Source organism: Typopeltis vanoorti, chromosome 21 (assembly GCF_054136105.1).
Source record: "Typopeltis vanoorti isolate ZY-2024b chromosome 21, IOZ_Tvanoo_1.0, whole genome shotgun sequence".
NCBI lineage: Eukaryota > Metazoa > Arthropoda > Arachnida > Uropygi > Thelyphonidae > Typopeltis > Typopeltis vanoorti.
This window is the reverse complement of record NC_143569.1, coordinates 88,102,793-88,128,491: the sequence shown is the minus strand read 5'-3', so window position 1 is coordinate 88,128,491 and position 25,699 is coordinate 88,102,793. Positions and strand designations below refer to the sequence as shown.

At 37.3% G+C, this 25,699-nt stretch overlaps 1 protein-coding gene across 7 annotated transcripts in view; it reads left to right on the top strand.

The window, feature by feature from the left end:
* Nucleotides 1–25,699, top strand: part of LOC150095089 (spectrin beta chain-like) — a 577,773-nt gene that overhangs the window by 436,598 nt on the left and 115,476 nt on the right. For all 7 annotated transcript variants that reach the window (XM_090411296.1, XM_090411299.1, XM_090411298.1 and 4 more), the window contains exon 39: nt 9,519–9,610. In XM_090411296.1, coding sequence (XP_090267422.1) covers nt 9,519–9,610 — 92 coding nt within the window. The remainder of the gene's footprint in view (nt 1–9,518; nt 9,611–25,699) is intronic.

Here is a 25,699-nt window from a genome sequence, read left to right as displayed (position 1 = left end):
CCATTGTTGCTTACCAAATTTGCTAAGACCTATCTTATATCCAGTCATCTCTCCAACTCACTAGTCTGCTATCCACTCCTATCTACTTCAGTTTAGTTACCATCTCGTGATGTGAAAAGCTATCAAAAGTCTTTGCAAAATCTAAGTATACTACTATATATGCATATCCCTTGTCCAATACATTCATCACCTTGTTATAGTATTCATAAAACATGAACCTGTTATGTACTATAACAGGTACATAACAGGTTCCATGCTGACAAGCACAAAGAACACCACTGTTATCCTTAACTACAACTCCAGTTTTGAGGATAATATTTCTTATTAACTGTTATATGTAACAAAAAACAGTATTTTTTTGTTTTGTTTTGTTTCAACAGTGTGGTGTGTAGGTGAAATGTTTTGAATTTTGTCTATAGTATCATGCACTGCTTGGAAAGAAGTCACCAGACACCATAGTAAGAGAAACAAACAGCCACGTGCCCACCTTTATGAGATGTAGGACCTACTTTTTATGCAATGACTGCAACAAACCTACGTGGTATACTTTCCATAAGTATACACTAGCGCTCAATGGGAATTTTGGACCATTCTTCCTGTAAGCATGTAATGAGTCCTGAACTGTTTTGGAGAAGATATCCCTTGACCTCACCTGATGCTCTATTTCATCCCACAGATGTTCAATAGGGTTTAGGTTAGGACTCTGTTGAAGTCAGTCAAGTGTAGTGACATTCATGTCCACAAACCATGCAGTTGCAGCTGCAGCCTTATTACATGGTGCATTGTCTTGCTGAAAGAGACAGTGGTCAGTTCTGTAGAAATGCCACAAAGTAGGAAGCACTGCATTGTCCAGAATGTACAGATACCTCTCAGACTTCAGTGTTTGTGGTATGGTGCACAGAGGGCTGAGGACAAACCAGGAAACACCGGACCATACCATAGCACTGCCACCTCCAAATTTCATAGTTGGGATCATGCACTCTGTTAAGAGATGTTCACTGGCATCTGCCACACCCATCCATCTGCTCAGTAGAGGATGTAGTGTGATTCGTTGCTCCATAATACAGCTTTCCTAGCTTCCTCATCCCACTCGATGTATATGTTCTTTGCACCACTGAATATGGCACTGCAGGAGATAGCTGAGTTACCGAGTGAGCACTTTGCAAGAATATATCATCCAGGTGGTGACATTGCAGAAACGAATAAACCAGTAGATTATATGGGAATTGTGGTGAATGAAGTGGAGGTGAGTAGTCTATTGCATAACCTCAATGTCAATACATCTGTGGGATTGGATGGTATACCAGCTCATGTAGTACGAGAAGCAGCTAAAGAATTGTCAGTACCCTTGACCATTTTGTTTAATTTGAGTCTCGGGTCTGGGTTAGTCCCGAGCGGGTGGAAGGAGGGGAAAATAGTTCCACTGCATAAAGGAGGTTCCAAGACTGCTGTTGTAAATTACCGACCGATTAGCATATCAGGAATCATTGTCAAGGTCTTAGAGAAATTAGTCAAGAAAAGAATACAGGATTGGATAGATGAAAATGGGATATTGTATGGGGGACAACATGGTTTTGTGAAGGGTAGATCATGCCTCAGTAACTTGCTCACGTTTTATAACACAGTGACGGCTGAACTGGATAGGGGTAATGGGTTTACAGTGATACTACTGGACCTTGCCAAGGCCTTTGACAGGATACCACATGGAACCCTAATCAGTAAACTGGAGCAGATGGGGATAGATATAGGGTTGGTAAGATGGATAGGAGGGTGGTTGAAGGAGAGATACCAGAGAGTGGTTTATTCAGGAGTGGAGTCAAAAAGATGTCTTGTGACTAGTGGAGTGCCACAGGGCTCTGTTCTTGGACCACTGCTTTTCAATTTGTTCATCAATGATATTGGAAAGGATTTGAGAGGAAGTGTTCACTTGTTTGCTGATGATGCAAAGTTGGGTAGAGCAATTGTGAGTGCACAGGATGTCAAAATTTTACAGGATGATTTGAATAGTTTGGAGGACTGGGCTAGGAAAAATGGATGTCAGTTTAATGTGGCAAAGTGTAAGGTTATGCACTTTGGGGTGAAAAGAATAGCAGCAGTATATCGCATAGGTGGAACCGTACTCCAGGAGATTGATGAGGCCAGGGATTTGGGAGTGCTGGTGGATAGGGAGTTGAAGTTTAGGGGGCACATTGCAAAAGTAACTAAAACAGCTCACCAAATCACTTGGCTTACGAAAAATACTTTAACATGCAGAGAGAAGCAAGTTGTTGTTCCTCTGTATCGAGCCTTGATAAGACCCCATCTGGACTTCTGTGCCCAGTTATGGGCACCAGGGTTTCTTTGTGATGGGGAGGAAGTGGAGAGGGTCCAGAGACGAGTGACCAAGATGATAGCAGGTCTATGGAATGAACCTTATGAGAATAGGTTGAGGATTTGTGGGTTGCAGAAATTGGACGATAGGCGAAGGAGGGGTGATATGATTGAGACATTCAAATTACTGAAGGGTTTTTATAAGATTGATCCAGAAGATATTTTTGAAAATATGACTGGTGGTGGGAGGACTAGGGGCCATGCATGGAAGCTGGGCAAGTGCATGGTTGACAAGGGTGTTAGAGCTAGGTTTTTTACTTGGAGAGTGGTGAATGAGTGGAATAAGCTTCCAGAGTCTGTTGTGGGTGCTACGACTGTGAATGAGTTCAAGGCAAGATATGATAGATACTGTGTGAATGTTGAATAGTTGTTCCAGACATGATGTTAGGGCCTCCCTCGATGAGTCTGTCGACTCCTTGGAGTTTCCCGGAACAATAATAATCATAATAGTAATAATAATAATAAAAATGTTGATTTGGGTAATGAGAGGATTGCATATTGTGGTCCTACCATAGAAATTCATGTTGTGAGGTGAGTTTTCGTCCTGCATGTTTTTGTGTAGATTCGTGTTCCAGTTGATGCCTGGAACTCTACACTCAACATGTCGGCCAACAAATGGTGAGTTTTACGTATTATCCTTCGTAGCACTCTACAGTCACATTCAGTAAGTGTGGTGGGTTGTCCACTTTGGGCAGCACTTGCAGTTGAGTACTCACACTTTCATCTCACTGTGGTTTCACTGACCTGGGATGGCCCAATTTGTCAACAATTTGCTGAACAGATAGGCCTGCAAGGTATGCCATCACAACGCCTCTTTCAAACTCTGTCAGCTCCCTTTCACAGCCATGTTATCTGAATACAGTTGCACTGACTTGGGAGCGTCATATTTCTCTGATTTATACCAGCTACAAACACATAACTCCTTATGTGGTACAATGAACCTTGCATATGGGGGGGGAAGGTATACACGCAAACTATATACACAAGCAGTGTATATAGGTTGGAGGTAAGGTAGCTTTTCGTTAGAATGCATGGATCAGTAGCATTGTTATGGTCTGTTGCCTCTTTCTTTATACTAATATACCAGTGTAGCAATTCTGTTGGCTCTCAGTATCATATTATATGTAGACCTCTCCAGCCTGGTTGGCCGATTGGTTAGCATATCCACTCTCCAGCTGAAAGGCTATGGGTTCAAATCCCACTGTGGACATGGATGTTTGTGATTGTCTGTGAAAATGCTAGTGGTGGTGGGCAGTAGATGACGTTAGTGTAGATGATGCGGTTTGCTGTAGTTGGTGGATTGAGTGGTGGAGACAGAGAGTTGTAGAATGAGTGCCCTCCCTCGATGAGTCTTTGGACTCCTTGTCACGTAATAATAATAATAATAATATCAACTTTTAAGTCATCACATAAACATCACACCAATTTGATCCAACTCGAACTACTTCACATCATCATACTTCCAGCAGGTCTCTGGCCTACGTAAGGAAGGATTCACTTCTGTACATGTACCACTTACACACGTAGAACACATCTGCTCTAACCTCTGGGTTGGAGCCACACAGTGGGCCACAACTTTCTGTGGCCCACTGTTATCTGTTACTATGGTTACTACGTCAATGTCATCCTCACAAAATTGCCACAGATTACCACCTCAATAAACTTAACTTCCACGTTAACTTCCACAACCCCACCAACATTAGCATCCACCTTAAGTACATCCTGCAATCTCTTTGTATATAAATAGAGATGCCTACAATTTCACAATTGACCACTTAACCTCCAATACAGATAACCCTACTTACCCAGTAAAACTTTCTAAGGAAAATCTGATTCTCCCTTGCATATAATGGTTACAAAACAATATCCTCAAAATGTTCTGTAAATTTACTATCTTCTTGCCAAATGCACATTAACAGACTGTGATTTTTATTTAATTTTTTTCTCCACCTAATCGTACTACTTTAAAAGCAATTAAATAAAAATCACACTGTTTTATTTCATTTCATTTGAAATAATTGATCAAAGAATAGAGACCACAGAAATGAGAGATCTGAAAAAAAATTAGATGTGATCAGATGACATCGTTGATGAAACCATATTAAAAATGAAGATGTTAGAAAGGAATTTGTCTAAATAGCATGGTCATTTAAAGGGAATTGATGAGAAGAAAGGTTCGCAAAAAAAGGTATTTGATGGCAGGAAAAAAAAAATAGTTTCAGAGGAGAAATAACACTGAGCTGGATTGATGTGCTAGTTGGTAGTGCTTTAGAAGATCAACATGTAAGATTTGATAATATTGGGGGGGGGGGGGAAGAGAGAGAGAGAGAGAGAGACCTGACAAATAACAGATAAACTAAAAAAAAGTTAGGATGCAAATAATGATGTCAGTTTAATTAGATAGTACTATCATAGTATTCTCTATCCCCCCCCCCCCCTCTCCTGAGAATGCATAGCAGGAATTGATGATAAAACTCATACTTCTACCAATTTTTAAATCTTTCTGTCTCAGATTAATCCTCTAAGATTTGCTCTGTTTCCCCTGTTTATAGCAAGGATATTATTTTCAGCTTAAAGTATTAATTTTATTTTTACAAATATGTGTTCATATGTGATAACATACTGTAAAAACTTGATGTAGCTTAAAAATATCAAAGCGCTTTACATAAATTTTTTACAGAGGTCAAGTTCCACGAGAATGTTGTAAAAATAACTTGTCTCTGTATATTTTGTACTTGATATTTTTGTAAATAGCCCTTTGGAAATTAACTGTATATACTCCTTTAATAAGAATATGTTAGAGTGTTAAAAACAAAGGCGATGTTTTTGCTGCCGGAGCTGTATGTAATAGATCTACATGGCTGCATAAGAAAGGTTGTTTATAAACTTTGTGTGTATGAGAAAGGCTTACAAGCTCTGCAAGTAAACACCTCCAAAGTCAGTCAGAAAGGTTCAAACAACTTTCTGATGGCTGGCAAATTACAATCAACAGAAAGCTCAAAAGTGAACAAAGAGCTGACCGAACTTGAAACTTAAGATGAAAGAATCATGCTGAATTCTTCGGGGATTACAAACTTCATGCGAAGTCTCAGAGAAAGCATAATAAAAAGGGACAGAGCCAAGCATAGAGAGGCTGCCTGGTTCCAGATGTAGCTAGAAAGAGGGCTTGCCGGATCCAAAAGTCACTAGAGAAAAGAGCTGCCCAGTTCCAGACATCTCCAGAGAGACAGAGAGCTTCCGGCTTTCAGCAGTTGCTAAGACAGAGCTTCTAGGCTGCAGACAGGGCTTCAAATTGCTGAAAGGAGAAGTTCCAATTGCTGGAGAAAAGTGTCCAGTCCAGAGAATCCTAGTTGGCAGTTTGAGCTATTTCGAGACAGCAGACAAAAGAGGCAGTTGTCCAGGCATTTTTGGCAAGCCCAAGCAGAGGAGAAAAGGCAAGGCAAATTACCCTACGCACCTTCACTCGGAAGTTTGCCATGGGAAAGCAACCTTTTTTGCCAGAGCTGTATGAGTCCACAGCCCACTATTTTACCATTGAGATATATTACTGAAGGCAGACATTCCTGAGGAAGCTCGAGATCTGAGTTGAAAGAATTGCCATAGAACTTTTAATGCAAGACCTTTGACTGAATGTGCGATACAGAGCTTTTGTAAGTTATATACCTTTGTAAAATTCCTCTTATAATATGTTTTAGTTGGACAATTAAGATTTAGATTAACAGTAACTAGAATTGTCATTAAGAGAATCGATTGGCATATTGGAAGTTGATATAAAATTTGTAAAGATAACTTAACAGAGAGTTAGCTAACCCCTTTGCAAGTAAACTAGAAGTTTAATAAGTTGAATTTGTAAGCGGAGAGTAAATAAGATTGTGAGTGAAAGAAATTAATTAGTGTTAAAGTAAATAGGGTATAATTTATGCTAAAGATTTTATAAATGGATAGAGAAAGCAATCTCCCTAATGTTTAAATTCATGTATATTTCATAGTAATGTAAATAAATTGTTTTGTTTTTTTTTGTTAAAAGAGTGCTGCCTGTTTGTTTATATTACAACTGCACTGTTCCCAAAAATATCAGACTTGTGAGCGGGAAACTAAGTGAGATAGCAGAAGCGTAAAGTTAAGTAAAAGAATAGACCACGACTGTTTGTGTAAAGTTTTATTGAAGAAATTTATGTTAAAGAAAGAGAGAGAGAGAAATCTACCGGTCTTATTATTCAGTTTTATGCTAATTAAATGATATTAGTGGCACAGTCTAAATTAAATAAATATTCTAGTATCTTCTGCATAAGACTCGTAGTGCGATGGGTAGATAAACATAGTATGCAGTAGAGTAAATGAGAAAGGCTACGAGAGAGAAAGCACGTACAGCTAATTAGCTAATAAGAATAACAGTATATAAAGTATAGAGAAAAGATAAAGACACTTAAAATAAAAAGATATTACTAATATAGGCAGAGTAAAAAAGGAAACCATATACAGGTAACCCCCGTATATTGCGGTCTTCAAATTTAGTAACCCTTTTCAATGCGGTACCTAAACAACGCGGTTTTGATAAAAACACAGTCTACAAATTGTAGTAACCCTTTATCTTTTCATATATTTTTGACCGCGCGACTTAAAAATCAAATTTTATCTTCGTTAAATTTGTCTGCCCGTATCACGCTATAAGTAGCGAATTTATATTAGGGAAAATACCCTTTAGCACGCATGTACATCAATTGTTTACCATATAAAATGTTTATTATTGAAAATTGTCTTCGTTTTCTGTCAGGAAAGTTCATTATTATTATTTTTTTTATTATTAAACAAGACCTCATGGAGTCAAAGACTCATCTAGGAGGTCCTTTTATCTCACACACATCTCATCATACCGGGTCTTAAACACATTCAAACTCCTTGCAGACACCACACTCTCAGGCAAGGCATTCCAATCATTCACAACTCTGCACGAAAAAAACCTGCCTCTCACTCCCCTACTCACACCCTCTTTATACAGTTTCCAGGGATGACCCCTGGTTCTCCCCTGATCTCCCACTATTCTCTGTAGAACTTCTCCACCATTGATCCTATAACAACCCCTTACCAACTTGTAGGTATCTATCATATCTCCCCTCTTCCTTCTCTCCACTAGACTCTGCAAATTACATCTTTTCAATCTTTCCTCATACTTGACATTCCAGAGGTCAGAAACTACCTTAGTCAGTTGCCTTTGGACCCTTTCCAACATCTCTTCATCCTTCTGAAAACCAGGTGACCAAATCTGGGCACAATAGTCCATGTGTGGCCTAATCAAAGCCTTATACAATGGAACAAGAATCTCCCTACTTCTACACGTCAGTGTCCTCCTCATCATTCCCAGAAGTCTTTGTGTTGTCTTCACAATTTTGGCGATGTGTCCCCTAAATTTTAGATCCTTATCCACTATCACTCCCAGATCTCTTATTTCCTCTACTTCCAACAATATATTCTCACCAAGCATAAATTCTGCATCCCATCTTTGTTTTCCAAATTTTAAAACCTTACATTTTGCAACATTGAACTCACATCCCCATTTGCTTGCCCAATCACTCAATTTATTCAAGTCTTCTTGCAAGGCCACAACATTAAAAATCATAAGTTTGTGTTAATCTCAAGTTGAGCACTTTATTTTCTGGTGAGTTACATAATTAATATGTAATGCTTTTTTTATGTAAAAAAAAAAAAATATTTTTATAGTAATGGCCACAAACTGCATCGAAAGGGAAAAAAATCAATATTGAAAAGAAAATTCATCTCGAAAAAAATTTCTCTCTTCAATTAAAAAAATTAAAATCATGGATCGGTTGAAAAATGGAGAAAAACCAGTTGTTGCAAGTACTTTAAATTTAAATGAATCAACAGTTCAAACAATCAAACACAACGAACATAAAATCCGAGAAAGTGTTTATTGCTGGGTCAACGGTAAATGCAAAGCGTGTTGCTCGTGTATGCAATATTCTAATGAGAAAAATGGAGAAACTCTAATGATTTGGATAGAAGATTGCAATCAAAAGAAAATTCCTTTGGATGGAAATCTTGTTAAACAAAAACTCTCAAAGTTTATAAACATTTACAGTGCAGACCAGGTGTTCAATGTGGATGAATCCGGGTTATACTAAAAAATATGCCAAAACTCACCTATGTTTCAAAAAATGAAAGATCAGCTCCTGTAATCAAACTTTCCATTACTACAAAACAATTATTCTACTGTTTTGTAGTAATGTATCAGGTGATTACATGACAAAACTAATGTTTATTAACCGATCCTCAATGCCTCGTGCTATGAATGATTAAAATATGGACTTTATTTTATTTTGCCTGAAACATTTATGCATTATGCGCAATGAAGCTTAATTACAATTTGTAATTTTTATAATTTTATGCTATGTATTTGCATCATAGTTTATATGTTTTCTTAACTTAGATGAATTACTTGAATTAAATAAAAATATTTTTTTGTTGGATACGTCATTGTTGTTAATATAATTTTTTAAAAAAATGATTTCTGAACATTACCCTACTTTTTCGATGTGATCTGAGTCTCGCATAACGCGATTTATATAACGCAGCATTTCTATGGAACCTAACATCTGCGTTATACGAAGGTTACCTGTATATAAAAAAAATAAACCAAGAGATAATACAATAATATTGGAAAACAACACCCTTCATTACAATACTTCATTTCCACAGTAAGAACTTAAATGCTTAGATAATTTTGTACATTATCTAAATATTTTTTTTTGCGTGCGGGCGTGCGTGTGTATGTGTGGATATATACGACTGACTTGAACATTTGTGAGACTGAATGCAAATATGGCTCATTTGGTTAGATGGTATTTTGATTATCCCAAATAACTAAAGCTATCAGGCACATATATTATTCCTTTAATTTGTATACATTCTCTGCCTGGTTTACATGCTTATAATCATGAAGATGTTGTTAAATTTTACCATTTAATGAATTATATACTACGATAAGGGGTTGTTCTCTTAGAGGTTTGGTGATAGTTATATTGTCATATCCTGAATGTATGAAATAATTCAATCCTTGAAGTATTTTGTTTATGCTGACATCCTATACTTATTGAATGCATAAAAATTTTGGAAATATATTTTTTTTTTAGTTCTTGAAGTGTACCAGTTTGCCAGAGATGCCGCTGTTGCAGAGGCATGGCTAATTGCTCAAGAGCCATATCTATTAAGTCAAGAACTTGGGGTAAGAAACAGTCTATATACAAGTTATTTATCATAAAAGTTCTCATTAATTTTGGAAGTCCAAAAATAATATAAAAGATTTTTGTTCAAATAAGATAAATGCTCATTTCATTAAGACATTGGAGTTTACATTAAACACTGTACCAACCATAAATAAATCCCTGGATGCAAAATGCCTGCTAAATTTTTGAGATATTTAAGCTGTTGAAGAGTATTATCATATTAACACTGAGGAGATTTTTTATATTAGTAGAATGAGGGAAAGGGGCTATCCCTGGAAGTTGCAAAAGAAGGTGGTGAGTAAAAGGATAAGGAGTCATTTTTTTTTTGTATAGAGAGTGGTAGGAGCATGGAGTGCATTGCCTGAGAGGGTGGTGAGTATGCAGTCTGTGGATCAGTTTAAGGAGTGGTATGATAGATTTTGTATTGACTAGTGTTAGTCTCCCACAGTGAGTCTTGTAACTCCATGGGATTCAGGAATATAATAATAATAAGATAATCATTTTGTTACATGGATATAAGGCATAAATTATATGATATATTTCAATCATATGGCTGTTTGGAACATTAATGCAAGTTTTGCATTATCTACTGAGACAAGAACTTGGGATAAAAAACATATTTCTACATAAAAGTTCTTATTAAGTTTGGAGATCTTTAAAAATAATGTGAAAGATTTTTCTTCAAACAAGATAAGAACGGGATATTTAGTGGGGTGTTGCTACAGACCAAGGAGCACAGAGAGTGGAGACCAGGAGATGTTTAGATAATTGAACTTGGCAAGTGCAAGAAGAATGATTGTTATGGGAGATTTTAACTACAGCAGTATAAATTGGGGAGAGGAAGATGCATGTAGCAATAAGGAAATGGAATTTCTAGAATTCTTGAGGGACAAATGTCTTATGCAACATGTAATACAGGGAACAAGAGTTTTGGATTTGGTCATAGCATCAGAAGAGTTGATAATAACTGAGATGACATCTCTCCCACCAGTTGGAGAGAGTGATCATGTGGTTTTGACTTGGAAGATGAATAGACATGCAGGAGTATCAAAGAGATGGGAACGTATGTGGAATTATAAGGCAGGTAATTATAAAAGTCTTATACGTCAACTTGGGGAAGTTTCATGAAGGAAGAAATTGGAGGGATGGGATATCATTGTTGCTTGGGAAATTGTGAAGGCATATTTGTTAGCAGCAATAGTAAGCTGTATTCCACGAGTGAAGAAGAGGACGCAAGTTGGAGTAAAGTGGATGGCAAACAATAATCAACAGGAACTGCATGAGAAAAAGAGGCTATGGAAGAGATATAAGGAGACAGGTGAAGAGCAGATGCATGAAGAATATAAGACACAGGCCAGGAGAGGTGACTAATATAGTAAGGAAGGCAAACTGGAATATGAGAAGAGATTGGCCCTAAGATCCAAAGAAAATCTTAGAGAATTTTTTAGCTACATGACCAGTAGGAGGAGAAATGACTGTGGAGGATTGACATTGTGGGATAAAAATGGGAATAGAGTGACTAATGCCGAGGACATAGTGGAATTGTTCAATAAACACTTTATTGGAGTATTTCATCCTGGTGCAGGAAATTTTAATACTAGAGGGATAGGGCAGGTTCGAGTTTTAGAAGTGCAGGAGGAGAGTGTGTGTTTCAAATACTGAGTACTCTGGATGTCAGTAAAGCTGTGGGACTGGATGATATTTTACCATGAGTTTTGAGACAATGTGCTAGGGAACTGACAGTGCCTTTGACCTGGCTTTTCAATGAAAGTCTAGATGTGGGAAAAATGCCCATGAATGGAAGGAAGGTAAGATAGTGCCATTGCATAAGGGCGGTAGCAGACTGGAAGTGTCTAATTATAGGCAGTTTGTGTGTCATCAGTAGTTGTTAAGATCTTGGAGAAATTAGTGAGGGACCGTATACAGCATTGGGCAGATGAGGGTAATGTTATCTGTGAGAGACGACATGGATTTGTGAAAGGGCGGTCTTCTTTTAGTAATATGCTAGCCTTTTATAATAAAGTTACAAGAGCAGTAGATGAAGGAAAGGCATATACTTCCATTTTCTTGATTTAGCAAAGGCATTTGACAGAGTGCTACATGATAAGCTGATATTTAAGTTGCAGCACATGGGTCTGGATGTCAGGTTGGTCAACTGGATTCGGGATTGGCTGTCCGATAGGCATCAGAGAGGTGTGTATGGTGGGGCAGTTTCAAGGAGGCAGAGAGTTACAAGTGGGGTCCCACAGAGCCCAGTACTGGGACCTATACTGTTTAACCTTTATATCCGTGACGTTGTCAGTGGATTGCAAGGGGATATTCAGTTGTTTGTGGATGATGTGAAGCTGGGAAGGGTTATTAGTAATAGTGCAGATGTGGTAGCCCTGCAAGAGGATTTGAATAAGCTACACAGATGGACAAATGAATGGGGGTGTCGATTTAATGCAGCAAAATGTAAGGTCTTGAGGTTTGGGATACATCGAAGGGATGCTGCATACTCTATTGGAGGAGCTATACTGGAGGAAGTAGGGGAGACAAGAGATCCGTGATTGATAGAAACCTGAAATTTAGTGGACATATTGTAAAGGTGGTGAAGGTGACACAGTGGATTGCTGTAATAATGAGAAGCTGATCTGCAGAGATAAAAGAGTTATCATTCCGTTGTATAAGACTCTGATCAGACCAAACTTAGACTATTGTTCACAGATTTGGTCCCCAGGATTTGAAGGGAATAAATTAACTGTGGAAAGGGTACAAAGGCAGATAAGAAAGATGGTTTCAGGACTGTACGATGTTAGTTATGAGGATTGGCTGAGGGAATGTGGACTGCAGAGCTTGGTGGATAGAAGGAGGAGAGGTGATATAATTGAGACTTTTAAGCTGTTGAGAGGTAGTTACAGGGTTGACACTGGGAGTTCTTTCGCTTGGTTGAACATCATGAAGGAGTGATGAGAAGGGGCACATCCCTGGAAGTTATGAAAGGAAATTGTGAGCAAGAGGGTGAGGAGTGGTTTCTTTACATAGAGGGTGGTTGAACCATGGAATGCATTGCCTGATAGAGTGGTGAGAGCAAGAATGGTCAATGAGTTTAAGGAGTGGTATTGATAGACTTTGTTTCCTAAGAGGGACCTTCCACGATGAGTCTTGATAGACTTAGTGTTTCCTAGGAATGACCTGCTGCGATGAGTCTTTTAACTCTATGGAGGCCTGAATAGTAATAATAATAAATAAGACTAATTTCATTATGTAACACATTAATCCGTATTTGCATTAATTCAAGTGTTGCATTCAAATAAAGTTGTGTTATTAGTCACATTTATAGTACTTATCTGTAGCATCATTTTAGCATAAAAAGTAAATTGCAGACTGCCTCTTGCATAATTTGTGCAAGGTGCCCTATTGTGAACATTAGTCAGAGTAGACTGGGAACAATGAACTAGTAAGCTGGTTTTCTTTTGAGATCTAAATAGAAGTGTAGTCAATGTATCAATCACAGGCATATAAATGTGTTTGGGGAAAATTCGGAGAAAAATGCAAAGCTAATGAGCACGTTCTAGATTTCTTTCCAGAATTGACAAATATTTCAAAAAATAATCAATGAAGCATATTTACGAATTTAGAGGCACATAACATACGTGTTGAAATGATTATTTTACTTATTATTAATAAAATAATACTTGACGTTTCGACCCCTGTATTGAGTTATCATCAGAAAGATACATGTGTATAGGAAACCAAGCTACATACTCTTGCACTCTATAAAGGTAAATTAAATCTACACTGTTAATTGATCTTTTTCTTAACCTGACCTCTAGTGATAAAAAATAAATAAATAAATAAAAATAAAAAAATAAATAAAAAATTAGTAAATAAAAAACTATAATAAACTCTACTAAAGTCTTCCTGTACTAAGAATCTTCTGTTTTTGTAGAGTTCAAGTTGCTATTGAATATTAAGGGGAAAAAAAAATACTTCACCAAGTCTTCTTGTATTGAGATTTTTCTTTGGCTTGTTCTGGTTGCTATGAAGGTTGCAAATGGTTCCTCCACATTCTTGGAATGGTTAGACCATCATTTTTGTTCATATTTGGATTATGTTTGAGCATTTCACATGATTCTTTAACTTTCCTCTCGAACCAGGTTTTGGTGTGGTGTAGGGACTTGGTACCTTTCGAATCAATTCTGTGGTATGTTTGGAGTGCGTGCTCAGAAAGGCCGGTTTTTCCAAAATGGAGGTATTTAATGTTTATTATTCCTAATTGGGATGGATCTCCCTGTTTCCCCCTATGTATGGTGGGTTACATGTGCATTGTATTTTGTAAACCCCTAGTTGGGCTAGGTGTGGAAGAGGATCTTTGGAAGAACTGAGTAAGTATCTTAATTTTGTCGAGGGTTTAAAGGTGGTTTTGATGTTGTATTTGTGTAGTGTTCTGTCTATTTTTTCGGAAATTCCTCTAACATAAGGTATGGCAATACCATGCCTAAAGCTCAAAATTTGGCTCAGATACATCGATGATATCTTCACCATTTGGCTCCATGGCCGTGAAGCACTAAATACATTCCTTAGCCACCTGAACAAACAACACAAACGTATCCAATTCACAATTGTGATAAGAAAAAACAACTCTCTTCCGTTCCTTGACACACTCATCACACGTCTTCCCTCAGGCTGTCTCTCCTTCTCAATCTACTGCAAACCTGCACACACAGGCCAGTACATGCACAAAAATTCTTAATACCACCCAACACTAAAACTAGGAGTCATAAGCACCCTTAAACACAGAGCTCAAACTATTTGTTCAGATGAACAAGCTCCAAACCAGGAATACGAGATCATCAACAAAACATTTATAAAAAATGGATACAGTAAAAAAACTATTCACAAGCTCCTCCACAGAGATACCACTAAAAACAAAAAAAATTTTCAAGTAAGGTATTTCCATACCTTATGTTAGAGGCATTTCTGAAAAAATAGACAAAACACTACACAAATACAACATCAAAACCACCTTTAAACCCCCGACAAAATTAAGACACCTACTCAGTTCTTTCAAAGATCCTCTTCCACACCTAGCCCACCCAGGGGTTTACAAAATACAATGCACATGTAACCTACTATACATAGGGGGGAAAACAGGGTGAACCATCCCAATTAGGAATAACAAACACAAATGACGTGTTAATTACCTCCATTTTGGAAAAAACCTGCCTTTCTGACCATGCGCTCCAAACATACCACAGAATTGATTGGAAAGATACCAAGTCCCTACACCATACCAAAACTTGGTTCGAGAGGAAAGTTAAAGAATCATATGAAATGCTCAAACACAATTCAAATCTGAACAAAAATGATGGTTTAACCATTTCAAGAATGTGGAGGACCTATTTGCAACCTTTATAGCAACCAGAACAAGCCAAAGAAAAATCTCAATACAAGAAGACTTGGTGAAATGTTTTTTTTTTTTCTTCTTAACATTCAATAGCAGCTTGAACTGTACAAGTCCAGAAGAAAATTGTAGTATAACAATCTGAACTGTACAAATCCAGAAGAATCTTAGTACAGGAGGACTTTGGCAGAGTTTATTATAGTTTTTTATTTATTTTATTTATTAATTTTTTTTATTGCATTGCATTTTTTTGCATTAATTTATTTGCATTAATTTATTGCATTAATTTTTGCATTGGCTAACGCTAGTGTCACCGATACTTTATAGTTTTCTATATCGGCATGAAACTCTCTGTTTCTAATCTTTGAGTTTCTTATTCGGTTTTAAAACAATGTGGGATTTAGTATTCCCTTAATTTAAATAATGTTTATATCACCGAAATGAAGCTTATTAGCTCTTTATATTTAAGTAACTTAATGGTTGCACCTGTTTGGAAACTCATACAGCAGAGTATATAAGTTCTTTTCGCTATACACTTTGGTATCAATTTGGTCTAGCTACTCACTGATGAAGCCTCAAAAAAGGCTGAAACCGGTCTGGGTAATGACCTTCCACCATAATGTAATAACAGCATACATTTCCTAGGAAATGTGTTTTTACATTATGGAAAATACCTAAGAATAGCGATCAGAACTTCACCACCTTTTCTACGAGTTGTCCAGTATTGTACTATGTACTAGGGTCACTTGCATTGGCTAACGCTAGTGTCGCCGATACTTTATAGTTTTCTATATCGGCATGAAACTCTCTGTTTCCAATCTCTGAGTTTCTTATTTGGTTTTAAAACAATGTGGGATTTAATATACCTTAATTTAAATAATTTTTTTATTTTTTTTTTGTTTTCATTTATTTATTTTTTATCACTAGAGGTCAAGCTAAGAAAAAGATCAATTAACAGCGTAGATTTAATTTACCTTTATAGAGTGCAAGAGCATGTAGCTTGGTTTCCTATACACGTGTATCTTTCTGATGATGATCTCAATACAGGGGTCGAAACGTCAAGTGTTATTTTATTAATAATAAGTAAAATAATCATTTGAACACTTGTGTTTTGTGTCCCTAAATTCATAAATATGAATGCTGATCACTATGTAACCTTAAAAGGAAGAATCAATCAAGCAGTTTTCAGAGATGAACTGAAATATTCAAAGATATTATAGAAGGAAAAGTGAAACAAGAAGCAATTCTTAGAAATCCAGAGATACAGGGTGTTCGGGATAAATTTGACAGTTTCGTAAGGAAAAAGAAAATCTTCTTTGTATCTATTAAATTTAATGAATTGACAAAAAAAATTACAGGCAGAGTTAATTACAATACTATCAACAAGATTTACTCAAAATAACCACCATTAGCATCGATCACAGCTTCAATTCTGCTTCGGAACCTCGAACAAGCTGATGCTACAGTCTCCCTGGGAAGGGCGCAAAAACTGTTTTAATTTTATCCATTAACTGGGCTTTTGTATTACTGGAAGTGCGATTGGTGTCTTTTTCAACTGCGCCCCATACAAAATAATCCATGGGGTTAAGGTCTGGGGAGTTTGGAGGCCAAACATTTGGACTGGTGAAGTCGTAGAAATTTTCAGACAACCATTTTTGACTTTTCCCAGAGGTGTGGCAAGGGGCCGAATCCTGCTGCCATACATATGGCCTACCATTGGCTACCCTTGTTATCCAGGGCTTGACTACAGTTAGCAACTCCACGAACAAAGCCCGAATTCCAATGCCAGGGTTCTTCAACACCTGTTCCTGCAGATTTGCGAGGAATTCTGCTGTACGAACGCAATCAGATCGTCTGCTAGGGATCTTTCTTCTTGCTACATCCTCGTAGTCACCATTGCAAGTCTCTAGTTCATGCCTGATTGTTTTTACTGTATTCAGGGAGCATTGGGCAGCAGTCGTAATATCCTTATTTTGATGGCGGGCACGAATCATCATGATACAAGTTATTCTCTTCCATGATTCAGGTGGGTTCCAGCTATCCATCCTTTCTGACATCTTGTATATGAATGAAGAAGGGTCCAAACTTTTAAATGAAGAGAAGTGTGTGTTAATACATGTAACTTACGGAAAAATATAATTAATTATAAATATGTCAAATTTATCCCGAACACCCTGTATAATCTGATGTAAACATTGATTCAGCCAGGGAAACATGGTGAAGTCTCTGCAAAATTAGGAAAAAATCAGAACTACATGGCACATGAATGAAGATGTCAGTTATTTTTTTCTTTCTTTTTTCCCCTCCTCACAAATCCTGCAAATTATCTTTATGCAAAAATATCTTCAAGACTTGCAGTGACCGCAATATGCACATAAATGCGACACTTTATTCGATATTATTATTATTACCCCCGAGACCTCATGTAGTCAAAGACTCATCTGGGAGGTCCTTTTATCACATTCACACAGCTCATCATACCATGTCTTAAATACACTCAAACTCCTTGCAGACACCACACTCTCAGGCAAGGCATTCCGATCATTCACAACTTGCACGAAAAAACCTGCCTCTCACTCCCCTACTCACACCTTCTTTATACAGTTTCCAGGGATGACCTCTGGTTCTCCCCCGATCTCCCACTATTTTCTGTAGAACTTCTACAGCATTGATCCTATAACAACCCCTTACCAACTTGTAGGTAACTATCATATCTCCCCTCCTCCTGTCCACCAGACTCTGCAGATTGCATCTTCTCAATCTTTCCTCATACTCAACATTCCAGAGGTCAGAAACTACCTTAGTCAGTCATCTTTGAACCCTTTCCAGCATCTCTTCATCCTTCTGAAAACCAGGTGACCAAATCTGGGCACAATAGTTCATGTGTGGCCTAATCAAAGCCTTATACAATGGAACAAGAATCTCTCTACTTCTACACATCAGTGTTGTCTTCACAATTTTGGCAATGTGTCCCCTAAATTTCAGATCCTTATCCACTATCACCGCCAGATCTCTTATTTCCTCCATCAAGTATATCCTCACCAAGTATAAATTCTGCATCCCATCTTTGTTTTCCAAATTTTAAAACCTTACATTTTGTAACATTGAACTCGCATCCCCATTTCCATGCCCATTCACTCAATTTATTCAAGTCTTCTTGTAAGGCCACAACATCTTCACTACTCTTCATGGTTCGTACCAACTTTGCATCATCTGCAAACAACTGAATATCTCCATCCAAATCTTCACCAATATCATTAATATACAAGTTAAACAGTAATGGCCCTAAAACAGACCCCTGAGGCACTCCACTAGTGACTTTCCTTTTCCTGGATATCGCTTCCCCAATACACAACTTGTTGATACCTATCAGATATCCAGTCTCCAATCCAATGCACTATCTAATATCCAAACCCATCTGCTCTCGTTTGACTGTCAACTTATCATGAGGTACTCTATCAAAAGCCTTTGCAAAATTCAAGTATATTACCATGTATCCTTCTCCTCTGTCCAAGGAAACAGTCACTTTATTGTAATAAGTAAGTAGATTACTAAAACATGACCTCCCTTTAGCAAATCCATCAAAGATTATACCATTGTTGTCGACCCAACTCTGTATCCTAGTTCTCACAAACTTCTCCAACAACTTAGCCACAACACCTGACACACAGATAGGCCTATAGTTTGATGCTTGAGTTCGATCACCTCCTTTATGAAGTGGCACAATCTTGCCTTCTTCCATTCCTTAGGAACTTGACCGAGTGCAAGACTTGTATTAAAAAAATATGTCAAGGCTGGTGTCAATTCTCTGGCACAGTCGTTCAGAATACATGGTAATATATTATCAAGTTCCACAGCCTTATTAACATTTAGTTTACTCAACTCTCCATACACCTCTAGCTCAGTTAGTCAATCTCTCCTCCCCATCATCAACTGCTCTCAATCTCTCCATGAAGTCACATTCACAAGATTGAATGACCTTTATGAACTGCTCATTAAGTATCTCCACCACACATTCTGCAACAGCTGTCTTTATGCCATTTTCTCCATTCAATGTCATCCTTCCATAATCATTCTTTCTTTTGCTGGTTACGTATCGAAAGAACTCCTTAGGATTCTTTTGGCATCTTTTGCTAACTGCTGTTCATACCTCTCTTTAGCTACCTTCACCAACCAAGTCACCCTCCTTGCCTGGTCTTTGTAGACCTCATGGAATTGGTTATTTCCACTTATGCTGCTTCCACAATACCCTTTTTCTTTGTATCGCATGCTTAATCTCTTTATTCATCCATTTCACACCTACCTTATTTAACCTTCTCACCCCCATGGTATACATTTAGACATTGCATCTACTAGATAGTTTTTGAAAATCTCCCAAGCTGGATTGATCTCTTTTCCAGCTAACTCCTCATTCCATGCTACACCTGCAAACTGTCACCCCCCTCCTTGTAGTTGCACATATACTCTTTTCTCACAGAGGTCCTCGCACTGCTGGCAACCACTTAAGTAATCACTTCATGGTCACTCTCACCAGTTGGTGGATGATTTGACACCTCATTTATAATTGCATCCTCTGATGAGATGACCAAATCCAAGACCCTCAATCCTCGTGTGCCCTCTGTTACCTACGGTCTGAGGTAGTTATCCCTCAAAAACTCAAGAAACTCGTTTTCTTTATTTCCAGTTGCTATCTCATTATTCCAGTCTATATTGCCATAATTAAAATTGCCCATTATGATCACCCTTTTCTTATTTGCTTGGCTAATTTGATTATACATTTCATTATCACCACCATCCACATTACCTGGTCTATAACAGCATCACATCCAACCAAGTATTTGATTCCATTCACCTCCATCTCACACCATACTGCCTCATAACTACTGCACTATTTCCTTCTTGCATCTCTACTTTGTATGGACATAACTCTTTCTCTATCATCAATATCACTCCCCCTCTCTTTTTATATCTTCTGGAGCAGCCACCCTTCTCACGCTGTCTACCCCTGTCCACCCCTGGGCCTCCCCGTTTCCCTGCTCCTCTTGCACACCCTTTCTCTCATTTACTATACTCATACCACTTAGTTCTTCATTCATAACCACCTCTTCAATCTCTCCTGTCTTACTCCTGCTCTTCCACATCACTTCCCGCTTGATCTGATTCATTCTCTCTATTCACTTCTCTACCTTCCAGCAGCAGTCTCTCCAAGTGGCTCACATCATAACCACTCAAATGCAGTACCTCACTTCCATACAGTTCACTTCGTCCCTCAAACTCATTCCACACATTAACAAACTGTACTCCCATCTCCTCACACATTTCAGCCAGCATATCATTCATAATCCTTGCTCTACGCTTTATCTCACGACAGTCATACCTAGGCAACGTGCTGACTACCCTTCCTGTCACACTATTCTCTTTTATCCTTCTAGGCAACCTCCTGATATCCATTCTGATGTGCTCTTTGTCCTATGTCAAATCATTCGTTCCTATTAAAACCATCAACTCTTTGTTCGCTCCCGCCTCATATCCAGTGCCTCAATCACTCTACTCATTTTACCACCTGGAAAACATACCTTATGCATCCTATCATCCAGCACACCTTTAATAATGGAGTCACCATACAACGTCACTTGCTCATCTTTCGTTAACTCTTTCATGCCATCAAGATTTGTTGTAATAGTTTTTACCGAAATTTTCTTAATTTCATTCTGCATCCATTTCATCTCCTGCCTCATCCAATCCAATTCAACTTCAAATTCAATTCAACAATATAATTAGCAATTTCATAATTTACAACTGCAAAGTACCTTGCGAACCATAACACATGGAAGATCAGCAGCTATAGTAATGAACTACTAGCAGAACTATATTCACTGCAGTGTCAGTAGGGTAAAACCCTACTGTCAATAAAACTGTTTAGTTAATCAAATATGTGTTGCAAACACAATCATGTGCATGTGCTTTTACGCATATACCTTTAAGATTTCTGATGATTTTAGAGGCATCCTCAAGATTATTGAAATCATCAATAGTGCAGAAGAGAATACTTTTCAACCTCAGAAAATGACCTTTTATTTATTTTCTAACTGGTGCTTGTTTATTACTCTTGACAGAAGTCTGATAAAACATTATCGAGGTTATTAATATTAAATCCAATTGGGGGAAGCCATGAAATGATCCCAAAAGTCATCACAGTCATAAAGTTGCATCACAGTACACATAATTAAGCTAAAGTATAACTGTTTGTTGACTGTTAATACTAGCCCGACCTGTGGTTAGGGAAAGAGTAAAATTAAATTTTTTTTTTCATTAAAAAAAAATTATAATACAAAATATATAATAAAATAAAAATGATAAAAAAATATTTAAAGTTGAGCTATATCAATTTGTACTCTGTTCATTAATCCAGTTTCCTTTTGTTTGGGTTCTGCCATCTTGTTTTTCTGATATTCTTTATCTGAATGCCATGTGGGTTGAAGATGGGCACTACTGTCAACAGGGTGTAGCATAGAGGCAGCCTGCCTCACAGCGTGGCTTAATAAGGGTGCTCATTCAGCCATATTGCTGTAGGTGGCTTCGCTACGCTAACAATTCCTGTTAGCGTAACAAGTGCAAAAAGAAGTTTTTCCAAGCTTAAACGGATTAAAAATTATTTGTTAACAGTAATGACCCAAGAAAGATTGATTGGTCTAGCAACTATATCGATAGAGGCAGACATAGCTTATAATTTAAATTTAGAAGGGCTTATAAACAGTTGTATTGTGCGATATTTCCATCGAGCAAACATTTAATTAATATTATTATATAATCTTTCGCATTAATGTTTCTCTTGTAAAAAAAAAAAAAAAAAAAAAAAAATATTTGAGATTTTCTTATATATTATATGTTATGTCTTATAATCCATCAGGGGCGATATTTAACTGTTTGCCTCAGGGCGCGACCTAATCCTTCAACGGCCCTGAAGATGGGTCTTCCAGGCTCATAGAATTGCTAGTCTATTATTCTTCATCCATCATTAGAATGATAGGCTAGGTGAGTCTGGTAGAATCTGGTAGTTTTAGAATAAATGCATTGAATAAAAAATTACAGCTTATTAGTAAAATATTAAGTAATTATAATTTTTACTTATTAGTAAAAATGAGTAAATATTAAAATATATAATAAAATATAAAATATTAAGCTTATTAGTAAATAAATGCTGAAGCATGGTGGTATAAAAGTCTTACAGTGGCTGCACTGCATAGTTCAGAATGCCTGGAGAGAGGAACGAATTCCCTATGATGATTGGAGTAGAGCTCTTAGAGTACCCATATATAAAAAGGGAAATGAAACTGAATGTGAGAATTACAGAGGTATTTCCCTACTGAGTGTTCCTGGTAAGATTTATGCAAGTATACTTGAGAAGCGGTTGAGAAGAATTGTGGAGGAAAACCTTGGTGAAGAACAAGCTGGATTCAGGTCAAATAGAGGCTATCAGGATCAGATCTTCACTTTATGACAAATAGTGGAGAAATCATGGGAATATAACAAAGATCTGTATTTAAGTTTTGTCGATTTGGAAAAAGCATATGACAAGGTGCCAAGAGAGAAGCTAATCAATATGCTACAGTTATATGGTGTCAATGGGCCATTATATCAAGCAATACTTAGTTTTTATTTGAGTTGTAAGTCAGCAATTAGAATTGAAGGAGGTACAGGAAGATGGTTTAATGTTAAATCTGGTGTGAGACAAGGATGTATGTACATTATCCCCTTTGTTATTCATTATCTATATGGATCACATTATGAAGGAAAGTGGTGTAACTGTAGTTTTCCCATCTCCTTCATAACCCTGATGTAGCACAGGAGGAGAAATGAAAAGGTTTCTTCATAAAGTTGAAAAAAAAACCAGTCTTTCACAAGGCACCTTCGATTTAGGTAATACTTGTGGCCTTAATCGTAAAATAAAATTGTTCCACAAAGACCCAATAAGCAAATTAATTACACAGAACATATCTAAGTGAACAATTCACAAAATTCGAATATATTTCTTTAACTAAGACTTCCACATAATTTTCTTAATTTCAAAAATACTATTATCAACTTCCCAATCTCTCTTATTTACTATATATAAAATACACCTGGATGGACCTTGTCACTAACTCTGCTGTGCTAAATCTGGCTAAGCAAGAACCACTTGTCAGTATGGTCAAAAAACTACAATTCAGGTGGCTTGGGCATCAACTCAGACATCCTGAAGTCTCGCCCCTTTTTGGAATCCCTCATCCTGTACAAACCAGAAGATGGCAAACATAGTAGAGGAAGACCATGCAAACAATTTTGGCAAAACATATGTGAAACTATCAGTAGGCTGAACTGCAGAACTCCATCTGACATCTACCAGTTACCTCAAGATAGAGAGACTTGGAAGACCATAATTTGCAACATTTAAATTTTAATATAAATCGCTTTTCTCTTTTCACATAGTATCATATTGTAAATAAACTATGTATGTATTAAAAGAATAAGTCAGTTGTGAGGTCTGCTATATTGTATGGATCAGAATGTTGGACTGTAAAGAAAATACATGAGCAGTGGATGAATGTGGTAGAAATGAGAATGTTAAGGTTGATGTGTGAAATAATGCGAAAGGATAAAATTAAAAATGAATTTATCAGAGGTAATTTGGGATTGGTACCAATATTTGAAAAAATGGGGGAAAACAGGTTAAGATGGTTTGGTCATGTTGAACGGGGTTCAGCAGCTGAAAGTGAATAGGACTATGAATCTGAATGTGGATGGGAAGAGGTAGACCGAGAAAGACATGGAGAGAAGTGGTGAGAAGAGACATGGAAGAGTGTGGAGCAACTGAAGAAATAGCACAAGATAGGAAAGAATGGAAAAAGAGGACCACAAGGCCGATCTCAAATAGATCAGATAAAGCACAAGAATAGGAAGAATTAAAAAGACATACCTGGTTGTATTTTTTTAGAAGGTGGATGGAATGATAAAATATTCTGAGCTGAACTTGTGGTAAAAGAAAGGTGTTGAAAATGAAGTGTAAATAAAACCAGCAAACAAGGAAAATGATTGATCAATTTTTTTTTAATATATATATATATATATATATATATATATATATATATATATATTGATCACATACATGAGGGGTCAAAGGACCTACATAATACACTGGCCTTGTATCTTGACTTGTTTTGGCTGTAAATCTAAATAAACCAAACTATTTGAAGGATCTATAAGAGAAAGAAAAAAAGCAGGTTTGGTATGTTACAATTGCACTGTAAAGGGATACTGGGCAGCTGCTATGCTTGTATTAACATGTTCAACAGAAAGTGGAGGAATGATGGTTACTAGTCTAGTGGAGCAATGACCATTGAAGTGCCTGTAGAATAAATATTGAGCTGAAATACTGCGTCTGTGTCTGAGGTTGAAGTGACTCATTAAGAGAGGGATCATTTATGAGCCAAATTGCTATCCTCTGGAGAGCATCAAGAGTTTTTAGAAAAGTTTTAGGTATTTAAATCACTAGTTGTAGATGATCTCTGATGCTTGGTATATCTGTTCACTGCATGGTTTGTCAAATGAGTAGGATGTGCAGGGTACTATCATATGCAAAGCTATAGATAGGATTGGTGGCGACTGAGAGTAGGTTGTTTATGTACATTGGATAGGACCTAAGCTACTCCCGTATTGGTGGTGAAGCTCAAAGGGAGGAAGCCATCAACTATGACACTCGGTGAATGACCAGAGGCGGGGCGAGTTAGTGACTTGATTACAAAGGATGGCAGTTTGTTTATTAGAAAAAACTTAAATATAAGAGTGATAGCACAAGTTTCACTGAGTCTTTCTATTGCACATGTCAAGTGGTGGGTGATGTAAGCTAAGAGGTCAGGAGTGGATCTTGAATGGTGGAATCCATACTGATGGTCGCTGATTAATTGATAGGTCTCTAGGTAGTCTAGAAGTTGGCTATCGATGATTTCCTCCATTATTTTGGAGAGGACCAAGGTGATGGCAATTGGTCAGTAGTTTGATGGTAGACTTCTACCTCTTATTTTTTGGAATAGGCTGGATATGAGATTGCTTCCACATATTTGGATAAGCACTGTTTCAAGTTGTTGAGAGGAGGTTGTTTATGTACATGAGAGGAATAAAAATAAATGTCAGTTTAAAAAAAAAAAAGTTATCTACATAGTAAATTGAATAATTTTACTATGTATGCAGGTTCTTTACATGGAGAGGAAAAATCTACAAACAGATTAATGGTACTGCTATGGGTCCCCCCCCTCCCTTTAGCAAACTTTTACATGGAACACTTTGAAAATGAAGTTACCACAGCTATATACAAGCCGCTAGTGTGGTTACGCTATGCAGATGATGTATTTGCCATTTGGCCCCATGGAAAAGACACTTTGGATGCATTTGTCACCTATCTAAACAGCCAACACCCTAAAGTCCACTTCACAGTAGAAAAGTAATCAAATAACTGTTTACCATTTCTTGACACATCAGTCACCCACCTTTCAGATGGATCATATCTTTTTCCATTTACAGAAAGCCAACATGCACAGGAAAGATACTTACATAAACAATCACATCATCATGATGTGTTCTGGAGAGTTCTGGAGTAGGTGCCCTCCCTCAATGAGTCTTTGGACTCCCTGGAGGTGTCATGTAATAATAATAATAATAATAATCA